The sequence below is a fragment of the Carya illinoinensis genome, chromosome 2, assembly GCF_018687715.1.
Source record: "Carya illinoinensis cultivar Pawnee chromosome 2, C.illinoinensisPawnee_v1, whole genome shotgun sequence".
Lineage (NCBI taxonomy): Eukaryota > Viridiplantae > Streptophyta > Magnoliopsida > Fagales > Juglandaceae > Carya > Carya illinoinensis.
The window spans coordinates 25,840,242-25,853,269 of NC_056753.1; the positions used below are offsets into that span (position 1 = coordinate 25,840,242).

The 13,028-nt window shown below is 33.2% G+C and overlaps 1 protein-coding gene across 1 annotated transcript; it reads right to left on the minus strand.

Moving 5' to 3' along the window:
* Positions 1 to 411: 411 nt before the first annotated feature.
* LOC122300531 (protein FANTASTIC FOUR 3-like) lies at positions 412 to 1,903 on the minus strand. The gene has a single exon (XM_043111262.1). The coding sequence runs from the start codon at positions 1,591 to 1,593 to the stop codon at positions 541 to 543; it is 1,053 nt and encodes a 350-aa protein (XP_042967196.1). The 5' UTR covers positions 1,594 to 1,903; the 3' UTR covers positions 412 to 540.
* Between the last annotated feature and the right edge of the window lie 11,125 nt (positions 1,904 to 13,028).

The following is a 13,028-nucleotide window of genomic DNA, read 5'->3' on the forward strand; positions in this document are numbered from 1 at the left end:
TGGTATTAATTTGAGTTAAGATATAGTAGATTTTTGCTGTTTTGGGAGCTATCAAATACGAGCTGGTCTTAGGCTGTAAATAGTTAGGCCATCAATCAGATGTGTCAAATTATGTTCGTGTTGACTTATTTTGTCCAACTCAAAAGTTCACTTGCGTATGCACGTAGGTCCACATGCAGATGTCTTGACCTAAAGGTAAAGCACAATAACCCATCAAAGTTCATATTTTTATAAATTCTGATTGAGATTGTCTCTGTGGCCATCATGTACGGGAATGGTCTAATGATCAAATGGGCAATTCCTACCTGCCAGATGCCATTGCTATCACATAATTCGAATAACATTATTTGACTTTCCTTTGTACGAGAGAGAGAGTAACGATAATAACTACCCTACTACCACAAGCTTAGATGAGGAGATTAGGGAATTCATTGAAGAAGAGAAAAAGGAAAGATAACAAACACTAAAATTGCGGAACATGGTAGTGATCTAGAGATCCAAAATCCCCAAAAAAGAAGGAAAAACCAAAAAAAAAGAGGTTTAGGAGGTAGCCACCCACAAGGGCTCCCACTCTAACAATCTGTTTTTCCCATGCTGTTCATCTTCTTTGCACCTTCTTGGCCTCTCAAACTTTTCCTTTCTCATTTCGATCTCACCATTTTTTTTATAATTACCATCCATCCCCTCACCCACCAAGTGCACGTCCCTTTCTCCTTCGTTATCCCAATCCTCCTCCTCTTCTTTTTCTTCTTCTTCTTCTTCCACTTGTTGTTTTTCTTCAATGGCATCACTGTCAAATCGTTCTTTTCCATTGCCCGCTTCATTGCTCGCTCCATTTTCTTCATTCTTATCATCAGCTTCCTCTGACTCGATACTGGGAGTAGTGCAAGTTTTCACAAAGCGCAGTACAAGGCGGCCATTACTGCGTTCAGCTTGAAAATAACTCTGCGTTGTAGGAGCCTTGATGGCTTCGATTATCAGCCGTCCGTCTTCTCGGTGGGGCCGAACTCGTAGAGATTCCGAGCCGCTCATTGTTGTTAATGGAGGTGGAAAATTTTGAGTATTAACTTTCTTAGCACCAGAAAGTTGACTAGATTTATTTTGCTCCCTTGTCGGCAAATTCCTCCTCTTGGAGTCCGATGAAGGCAGCGAAAAAAGATTGCCTTCGTTGATTTCGGTGCCCGTTTCGTTGCCCAGGTTTTCAGTGCACAATTGCAAGCTTTTCTCACTAAGCATGGACGAGGAGCGCTTCACAAGAGGATGGACATAGACTTTTTCTTTCTGATCCATTGTTTCCTTGGGACCTTCGGGGTTTGTGGAGATAGCTTGGAGGAAACTCCAGCCTCCCAAGTCAGGGTTTGAGGAGCTGTGACTGTTTAAGGAGTTACAGGGCTTGTTGCAAACCTCCTCAGTGCGGTATTTTTGCCCAGTTTCTTTGGTTTTGGAATCCGAGAAACAAGATCTTAATGCTAATTCGAGGGGTTGAGAGAAGTGTGGTGTTGGTGAAGAGACTTTGAGCCACACTTTCTTTGGCTCGACAGTATGGGTGTTGTCTAGACATGACTGCAATCCTTGACACACAATCGTTGCCATAACGATCTCCTTTGCTTTGAAATTTCAAAAATGAAAATCAAAAGATTTGCTTTGAAATTTTCAGTGAAGAGTTGCTATTGCTTAGTAAAGTGAGAAAGAGAGATGCAGAGGAAGAACAAAGGAGTAACTCATCCAATAAAAGGAAAGAAGAAAGGAGTTGTGCTCTTGGATTGCAGTGAAAGGCTATTGTATTGGAGGGAGAGAGGATGAAGAAAGACAGAAGGAGGAGAATTGAATGAACAACAATATGAGGGAATAGGTGAGGGTTGGGGTGTGAATTTGTAGTCCCAAAAAGTGCTTGGATGTTGAGAGAGGTGGGTAGGGGCCCTTTTTCCACCACTTAATTATTCAATTCTAAATACTACCTCACACTCCAAAGACGGTATAAAGAAATGTAAAGGAGGGAGTAAAGGAAGATCCCAACAATTTTTTGAATTTCAGAATTCTTACAGAGAAAAGAATGGGAGAGGAATTTCCACATCATATTTATTACATCAATATCTCATGTGGGCGGAAATTGGATCTCTTGGAAATGTTTTTATCTGGCCATGCATTGATGTAGTTGAAGGGAGAGACAGAGGATTTTACAGAGGAGCAATATAATTGCTGCAAATTATCAACTTTTCAATTCCCTTCCAACAGAAAGCCAACAAAAGGCAGGAACCCAAAGGATTCTCTCAAATATTTCCTGATAATGATTGCTTCCTTCTCTATTTTTTTAATATTATTTTGTAAATAAAACAACCTGAATTAATGCATGGTTCATGTGTGATTCATATGCCTTCAGAGCCAAAACCAAAGATTGTTTCAAAGGGAATAAAAAGAACAAAGAACATCAACAGATTCAGCTCCCTCCCTTTGAAATTTCTAGGATTTTAGTTGACCATCATATTCCAGCCAACACTAGAACTGGAATCGACCAAACTCCCAACAGTTTACCCTCAAGGGTCTTTGATACCACAGTGCAAGTACATGCAGCATAAACAGCGTAGAGAATGGTAATTCAGGCAAGATCTGAATTAGATCTTTTTCGAAATATATGTTTGCTTTTGATCAGCATGGAGACTACATACTGCATGGATAAAATGATTATGTTTGTAGAAAATTTTTATGGCAGAGATCAGACAGAATCCAATGGCCATATTTTCTGCCATAGATTTCTGTTCTTTTTTCAGAACAATAGATTTCAAATAAAGAGGATGTCACACTAGTGAGTCCCCACTCACCCTTTGCATTATCCTCGTGCCACCCTATTCAAATAAGTCATGATAATGTAGGACTTGTCAGTAAATAAAACTATTTACTTAACAAGAAAATCAATGGCTAAGTCGATCATTTCTTTCTTCAAGGACCCCCCCCCCCCCCCCCCCCCCCCTTTTTTTTGTTTATTTCTTTAGAAATTGAAGGACCATGCATATATATGTTGGCTTGGTTTTCTTTTTTAACACCAGTTGTTTTCAATGTGGCGTGGCCTTTCTTTTAACTCAAATTTTGTCTGGAGATTTTCCTGAACGTACGGAGCTAAAGGACGCATGAAAAAGCCCCTCTGAAAAAGGGAGGAACTTCGTGATCCACCACTTGGGCACACCTTTTGGTTGTCGGCTAGTTGCCAGCCTATGAGCTCTAAGGACTCGGCAATGCAGAAATATTACGACTGAAACTTCACGCACTTCCACACATCTGCCACAAAAATAAAAGTACTTCATCCATAAAATAATATCACACATAATAAATTTACATACCGTAAACACTCGATCTGATATAATAAATCATATTAAATTTAATATATTACATTAAATTATATTAATTTATAAATTTATTTTTATAAAAAATTCATTTACGGATCTACTACTTCTCTTTGCTCAATGGATGCCACATCTCATAATTAGATCACCAGAAAAGTTGTCAACGTACTTAAAAAGATCTAAATATTGCTATTACTATGGTTCCAACTTCCAACACCAGATTAGGAAGAAAGAGAGAGCAGATGGCATCAGAGAACTTCACAATATATATGGTATCTCCGTACTGTGCATGATTGGCTTTTGCAAGTCGCCTTTTATCTGTGATTCCTACGCATGCACATCAGTAATTACTTGATTATTTATTTATTTTCTTACTTTTGTTTTGGATTGTATTTTTAAAAAAATCTAATTATAAATATAACTACATATTAATATGTGCATAAATATAATATGATTGATTAAAAAGTAAATTTTATTAAAAATAATACTAATTTAAATTTTAAATATGAATGAATCAATATTAATATCTAAATTAGTACGTGATTTTACTTATTCGTAACAAAACTCTTATTTTTTTAAATAAATTAAAAGAGGAGGCTGAGATCACTGGAAATTAATTCTAATTAACACCGACCAAGAATATTGAGGAACCGAGATTGACCCTTGAAAACTGCCACGGGGCACCTTTAATATATACAATATGTCAGATACACCATTGTTGCAAAAACTTGCTTTCAACATGCAGAATTACAACCAAAGTATACATGTGCATCATGGAAATTTCCTTATGATTTCGGATTTCACAAAAACAATTGATAACTACTTGTACAATGAAACTTATATTCTGGGACACCGAGAACGTGCATGATCAGATGCAATGCGCCTACATTTCCTATATAACTAAACAATACCAAAAAAATGTTTAGCAGAAGATTCTTCATCATCATCAATAAGTTGTCAGTCCGATCTCCACCTGTTTTCCATTTTTGATTGAAATCTAAACTAAGGTTATTCATTGTCCTGCAGATCACCTTTGTCATGTGATCGATTTAAGACTAAATGCATGAAAAAATTAATTTTTTTATAATAGACTCTACTTTTTTTTAAAAGAAGTGTGTACGAAATTTGCACCTCCTAATAATTAAATTGTATCTAACATTGTTGTTTTGTATTTTCTACCCGTACATGATCTTGCTTCTCCTTATAAGATCATGCGATGGAATCAAGGAAATGTAGCATAAAAGGAGCATTTGACAGGACTTTTAGACTTTGGACATTCTTCAAATAATGGAAGTATCCTGGGTAGCTATAACATGGCAAAGGGGAAAATACAAGGAGAATCATGAAAGAATATTCCCATTTACTGAAAAAATGACCGGCCATCTGCTGTTCGATTTGACCCTTAATTGATCTGTTGGATTTAGTTAGGTTAATATGTTCCCTGCCAACCGAATAGAACCTCACTCCCATCATCATGCTCTGTATCAATTGCATGTCATTCAATTACTTGCAATTTTGCAACTCTATTAATATATATATATATATATATATTTACATATTCCTTCACGCGTTATTCCAAAGAAATTAAAACATAATATTGCTGTTATTTAGTTTGTTTGCTTTAATTACGTGTTGACCTCAAAGACACCAAATCCTAGCTTGCTTTTGCCCATGAGCACCGACTCACTTAATATATATATATAGCCCCTATTCCTAATTAATTATTTAATATAGAATTATAGTAATAATTTTGAGTTCCAATCTTGATTCTATTCTTTGTATCAGAACTAATTTCTTAATAGACATGTACGGCTTTTGATTTTTTGTGACGATTGATGATTTAACATGACAGATATACCATTTTTTCCGGTTGTCAATATCTTATGCCAAAGAAGGTAGATATATACCATTTTTTCCGGTCATAAGTGACGAGCAATCCCTATTGATAATATATAATCAAACTTTGGTAGCTCTAAAATCAGCATGCCTCCTTTATTGTATTGTTGAAAAGCTTCTTTATCATATTATATTATATAATATATATATATATAGAGAGAGAGAGAGAGAGAGAGAGAGAGAGAGAGAGAGTTGCATCAGAATCCATGATCGAGTTAGGTTTCTTAGATAATTAAGTAATGGAGAATCTTTAACCCATGCAGAATACGTACGTCATGTCCCCTGGGCCTTAAGTAAAGCTAAAGTTAAGCCTTTATTGTGATATTTTCACTAATAAATTAAGAATACATATTTAATCAACAACTTTTCTAGAAAAGCAGAATCTTCCTCCTGGATTACTAATACTTTTACACCTTTTCCTTCCACTGTGAATACCTTTTCCTTTTAAAATTAACAAAATGAAAAATAATAATAATAATAATAATTAATAATTAATGAAGCCTACGTACGCCATGCAAATTTGTCTTTCATTGCAAAAATTTAAGGCCAGTCTCTGCTCGAGCCCATGATCAGTAAATAAACAAGGTGGCATGTAAATTGTGTTGCAGTCTTTTTTAGGATGGAGCTCTTTGTGAGGCTAAACCTTGGAAGAAGTGAAGTTTGCAACTTTGTCAGCCTCTTTCTATTAATATCACTCATATCTTCGGAAGTTAATCAGTTGCTAAATGATGGAACAAAAGGGGTTTCAGGGAAATACTTTGGGCATCAGTACTCTGCTTCAAGAGAGGTCTGGTTTTTTCTTCATTACTGAATTTCACTATTGATACAGATCCCTTCTATATTTTGATAAAGGTAAACAGACAAAGAGAATAACTTCATTACTGAGTATAAAGAGCTTGGGGGAAAAAAGGTATAGAAAGCTTCGGAAGTGTCTAATTTAAGAAGGTAGTAAAAAAGTGTCTATAATTTAGAAAGAGGATCGATGCTCAAGTGGAAGGATCTCTCTGAGGCTCTACTATAGACCTTTTTCACCTTCTACTTCTGCATGCACTGAGAAAGAGGATTTTACCTAAATCTGTAAAAGAAACACATGAAAAGTGGGCTTTTGAATATATGCATTACTGAATCAAGTCTATTTGCAAGACCTTGCAAATGTTGTGGTGTCTGATTCTGATACAATATCAGCGTGGCTGCAGGCAATTAATATAGAACATAAACGCAGCAAAACTGAAGCTATGTAATTTGACAGTGTGCCTAAAGCATTGGATGAACCATTCAAGTATATGTTTAGAGGATGTTAACTGAGGTGCACTCAAGGGAAACTCCTTATTGAAGGCGTGCGAGATTAGACACCTAGTACTGTCAATACAAAGAAATGTTTAGAGGATGGTTTAAGAGCTTTTGCTCACCTCACATGCGTAACATGTCACATTCTAAGACAACAATAACTAGTTCATCGCACACTTTGCTTCTTACATTTACATGAGTTCAACCCGAAAAATCAAATAGACTTGTAAAATCTATGTCTACAACTATGAATCCATTCAATGGATGTGCTTTACATTATGCATTTCTTTGTGCAATCTGAATGAAATGGCCTAATTCAAACAAATATAATGCAATTATGGTCACTCCTCTACATATTCTATATATAATTGCACTATGCAGTTCTTAGGTGCTTTTGCAGCAAGAATTTCAATGTCAACATCTGAATCAACTCGACAGAGCTAGCTCTTGAACTGGCTTGGTACAGCCACTCGAATCACTCCAACCTTCGACAAACAAGGGGAGGAAACATGTTCTTTTAGCCAAACTGCGCTTGCCTCAATGGCAGTACAGTGAAATCTCAGCGAAAGTAAAGTTCTCACTCAATGTTTAACAGGTACAACTTTTTTTTGCGAATATGATTCTATTTACTGTTCTTAACTCTGTAGATAGCCTATTCAATAGTTCCTAAAAGAAGCAGACATAATTTTCTTTGTTTTACATAACTTCTATCTCCATTTAAGACACTTGAGGTGAAATAAAATTTCTAGTATCAGTCTTTTAAGGATATAATAAATAATTAAATCTATCTCTTTTCATCAATTTAAGCTTTCGAGGCAAATAATGATTTCTCATCAGTCTATTTAATTAACTTCCATGAAGTCTCTCTCGAGCCAAACATTTATAAATCTTGCCCTCTCTACGGTAGAGGTAGTTGAAACCCTGTAGCTCTTCTGGGGATTGCTGACAGCATGCATTAATCATATTAATGTTGAAACATGTCATTATCTTCTTTTAAACCCTACGTAGATAACAAACAAGAGTGCTGACTCTACCCAAGAGTGGTGTACACATAGACAGCATGCCTCTTACATATAGAAAATTTCACATTCATTTTTATATAAGTACTTTTTAGAGAGAATTGTTCCTTGCCATTTTAATTCGTTTATAGGGAACAACGATGTTTCAGTTAACATGCATGTCAAACATAATGAGAAGTACCAACACTCATATCCACTTGAAGAAAAAAGGAGCAAATCAGAAGAGAGAGGAAATTCCTTGTGTTTCAATTCTTAAAACTTTCTATGTCATTAATCCTCTGTAAGATTAATTCTATTTCTACCCGAAAAAAAGCCTCATTGGTTAAAGAGATTTGTCTGATCCTCATGAAGTGAAAAAACATTAATGTCCCTTAACTTTGAAGCATAATGAATGCACCAGAGAACTGGAATTACTTGCAGGGGACAAACATGCAAGCAGTACAACCGCCCAAAGATTAATGCTGTTTAATATATTAGCATAAACTATCAGACACCCAGAATAGCTTTCCATGCCAGTCGTCATTACAGTTAGGACAAGTGAAAAAAGGTGTTTTTGCGTGTATGTGTGTGGCAGTGTGCATACCATTAGCACTAGCAGGAAAAGTTTTTAAGGGATCACAGGTCAGAACTGGAGAAAGTGGGAATTAATAAGTAACCAGCCGACCATAATGGATTCCATTCACTTTTTTCTTTGGTGACTAGAATTTGACAAAAGTAGCATTTTCAGAGCAATGCAATAGTTGCTGCAGAAACAGGAAATAATTCAGTTGAATGTAAATTACATAGAAGAAAGCAGTATTTCAGCACAATAATGCAATAGTCGTTGGGTTTGTGAATGGTTTGCTGTTGTGGTGGGCCCGATTTGATGACCCAACCCACCAAGATTTCGTAACGGTTTTTGGTGGAGTTTCAATGAAGCTTGGCCATGGAGTGTATAGGCTTGGGCCAAGGTTTTGATTCGGGAAGAGCTAAACAGAAAATTAGCTCGAAGCTCGTGCAACAGGTCACGAGTGAATATCTTATAGAGAGTTTATTCGAGGCACGTTTGATACTCTACTTGAGTGAATAATTCAGAAATTGTGAAATTAAGATTTTCGTTGGGTGACAGTATAAATATGTACTTGATTAGTAATATAGTTGTTCTAAATAGTAAAATTTCTCCCCTAACTGTATTTTGTCATTCCTCAACATAATAATATCCTCTGCAACTTTATAAAAGTATGCATGTTGCCAAATCATGTTAGTTTTATATCACGTGATTGATTATTCTTGTTTTTTTTACCATTTTTGTCATTGTTTTCTCAATAGCAGATGCAGCAGAGAAATATGATCAACTTATTAGACTAATTATTGGGTTTTTCACATGCAAGGAAGGTAATAATATCCCTCCCGGATGATATCATATTCTTATGATCTGCCTTAAAATTAAATTATAGATGCAAAAAGTATGGCTAAACATGAGTACTAAAGATATGGTGTCGATACAAACACACAATTCATATATATATATATTGCCAATTGTATTGAAGTTCATCTTTTTTCCCAAGTGAATTAGGCTCGTTCAACGATTAGTATCTTGTCTACCTATGGATGTCAGTGAACCTCTCCGAGGTAGGACCCTTTAGACCCATCCTTATAGAATAAACCCCAATCTTGTGTACCATTGCTACATCAATTCATTATCTTTTACTTGTGATATCCTTTTCATTTTGCTTAAATATTCATTTATCATGTGATATATTTTTATTATTTTACTTGTAAATATATAATGTAAAATAATCAAAATATCCCATATCTTATACTAAATATATAATATCCTCTATATTATATGCTTTTGTCCTTGTATCGTACGTATAGACATTCACTTACGGTGCATGTAATCATATTGTTATGTTCTATTTTCTTTCCCTTTAGTTTCACTAATACTTGGATTTTCTCAATTTGCATTGTGATACTAACAATACAAACCAATTCAAACGATCGAGAATGGTTTTTGTAATACTCTAGATTGAATTTAGAAAGATGGTAAATGAGATCGATTCTTTATTTATGATCTAAGATGGATAAGTTTTTGTAATTTATAATAATTCCAAACCGTTACGATTATAATCTTGATAACCTTTTTGTTTAAAGTCTTAATATTAATGAAAAACGATATTTCTTAAATTTTTTATTGGATCGTTATAAATTATTATTGTAAAATTTCGAACATTTCTATTTATATTTACTCCCCCTTTAAAATTATGATATTTAATTGTCTTTGAGTTGGCTCAATGGCTTTGTCCATTACAATTGACATAGAAGATGGAAGTCTTGAATGTAATTTCCTTTACATTTACAATTTACCCTTCACGTTTTCAATAAGAAAAACGTTACCTATGCATAGAAGACACTTTGGGCCTTGGCCTTACAGAGAAGAATAGTGGGAGAAGTGTTGTTCGTAGAGAGTACTAGCCCACCATTGCACAACACCCGCTACTAAAAACAAAAACGCCTTCGTTTAACATTATGTGATGATCATTGATCCTGTGCTCATCAAAGCTTCTACCAAATTCATAAAAAGTTATTGTTCTCCTCATAAGCAAACTTGTGCATTACAAAACCAAGTTTCCTCTGATCCTATCTCATGTTACAGTTAATCTGCATGTCATTATACTAGATTAACTCAATAGTTACTAAATAGATAAAAGATATTTATAACTGTAAATTGTGTAACAGTTACGTAATCGTTTTAAAAAAATGAACTAAACATGGAAATCAAATAAAAAAATTTTAATAGTGGACGTCACTTTTTTTCAAAATGATTACGCGATATTTATGTAGTTCACAGTTATATATAGAATTACTCTAATAAATAATGTCAAGTCAATATAGAAAAACATGAATAAAATGCAAGTGTATAATATAACATTTTCCTTCTATTTAGGAAATACCTTTGTTTTGGGTCATGATGGTCAACGCTTCATTGATAATTCCTTCAAGCGTCAAATAGCTCATTATAATAAAAATGTTTTTTTTTTTAGATATAAAAGAATCCACTAAAAAAGAGAGTAATATTAAATACACTCGTAGAGTGCTCAGTGCATAAGCATCATGCAATCTTTCTAAAAAAGTCTAAAGTTTACTATAAAAATTTATTCATTTTTTTTAAATAAATTATGAGTTGCTTACATATTTTACGACTGTAAATAATATATGTATATATATATATTTTAATCATGTCTATTGTAACGTTGGACCAACGTCGGGCCGATATATACTCTTGTTTCAACCTTATTGGATGTGGATGGCAATCAGAAGCACATAGTTTTGGCCCATATCTTACGATTTATAAATTCCGGAAATTTCTTGCCTTTTATGCATGGATTATTGGAATTTCTATCTCTACTTTTATTAAAACTAAAAGACGTTACCCACATTATTAAGTAGGAGTACTTAAATTACAAGTCATAAATTACTTCTTTTATATGGCAATAAAATACAAGCTTTTGAACTCAGTTGAAATAAACGTTACGCATTTTGACTTTTGGAGGGAAATAAGTAAATAACCTCAAAATTCTGTAAGAAATATTATTCACCAAAATCCCAATTAATAAAATGCTTCTATTGCTCTTGTACATATATCCATCCATTCATTAATATCCTCTCTAAATGGTTGAAATCTAAAATTTTATTGTTCCCTATACCTCTCTGTATACTTATCAATACCCGTTATTTTCTGTTTAATAATCGCATTCTGAATATTGTTAACGATCTAACCGTTTAGTATTTTGTCTTAAATATGTCGGCGATCTAATTTCCACTCCCAAATTATTATTAAAAATAAAAACAAAAAAAAAGAAAGAAAAAGAATACTAATGTCCCTCAAGGATACTATATATATGCATCATTTGTCATCCCTGGTACTCATCCCCAAGTTTTGAGAAAAAGATACTCGGAACTCATCACTCTATGGCAGGTCCTTCTCCCTCTCAGGTATGCCAAACTGGCTCAAGTCCTTAGGCTACTTCGTTTCTCCTTTCTTCTCGATATTCCTTTTACATTTCTCTTTTCTCTCAAAATCTTTCTGATCCTACTAGAGTTCTTTCTGTTCTATTATATCTAATGCAAATAATCAAGATTTGCTATGAAAGTTGTATCTTCTATACTGACTTACAAATAGAATAACTCTTTTGATTATTATATCAAAAAATGTATTTTGTTATATTTCTTGTGTTATCATGTTAGTTTACTCATTATATTCATCGTATATCTGTTCAATCAAATTAATGATGTTTGTATTAATAAGTTTACGAAAATGTGATTTGATAATTGAAATAATATCTCTGTTTTTTTTTTTTTTTTTTCATTTCAAGTGAAATAGATACGATATTTTTAATATAAGAGATAGAGTATTCTTATTATTTTCTTTAATAAATTTAATTCTTTTAGTAATAAAAACATCTCATATCTTATAGTTTCTGAAGATTATCTATCCTTCATATCAACTCAAGAATGAAAAATAGCTCCTTCATGAAAACAGCAAATACGAGGGAGGAGTCCTTGCTCTAAAATTTTATTATAATTTCTTCTCCGTGGTTTGTCTCTCTTTGGTGGACTATATACTTGGGCCAGAAGTCTTTCTGGCCCGTTGGGCTTTTTCCCTTATTAGTTCAAAGGAGCCCGGTTCATATGACAATGCAAAGTGGCCCGTTAAGTGTAGTTGAAAAAAACATAAACAAAAAATAGTCTGTGATTTAGGTGCTGTTTGGATTCATCTAATCTAATTTAATATCATCTCATTTTATTTTATTATTATAATTTTTTCAAATTCTCACATAAAATATAATAAAAAATTTAATTTTTTTAAAGAGTAATGCTATATATAGAGCATACTCTTTATACACTTTACTGATGTGATTAACTGCATTATTTTTTTAATACACAATCAATCACATCAATAGAGTGTCTAAAAAAATACACAAAAATAACTATAAATAGAATTTTTATTTTTTAAATCTTAATTCAATTTTTTCAAATCTCAAAATAAAAATAATTTTAAAAAATAATATTTAATAATATTTTATTTAATTTTTAATTTTTATATAAAATCATCTTTATCTCATCTCATTATTCAAACAGTGACTTAACATGCATCTGTTTAGACTTTTTGGGACTGACAAAAGCAAATTTTCTGGTGGAGGTTTACCTACTTCAGCATTATTTCTTTTCCTTTAGGTTTAAAAATATTTATTAAGTTATTGACTTAAAATAACTTTCTAGATCTAAAGTTGCTTTCTTTCTTAAGTGTCAATAAATAAACCATAGTTAATCATGCAAAATTATTAACTCCCCTGTTGATAATGATTAATTTAGAATTAATTTATCATATTGTCTATATTATTATTATAGGCTAAGAGTATGGTTTAATTTATTAATAATTATTATTTAATAATAATTATATTTCATCCAATTCTTCATGTGAGATTTATGGTTAGATTAATTATAG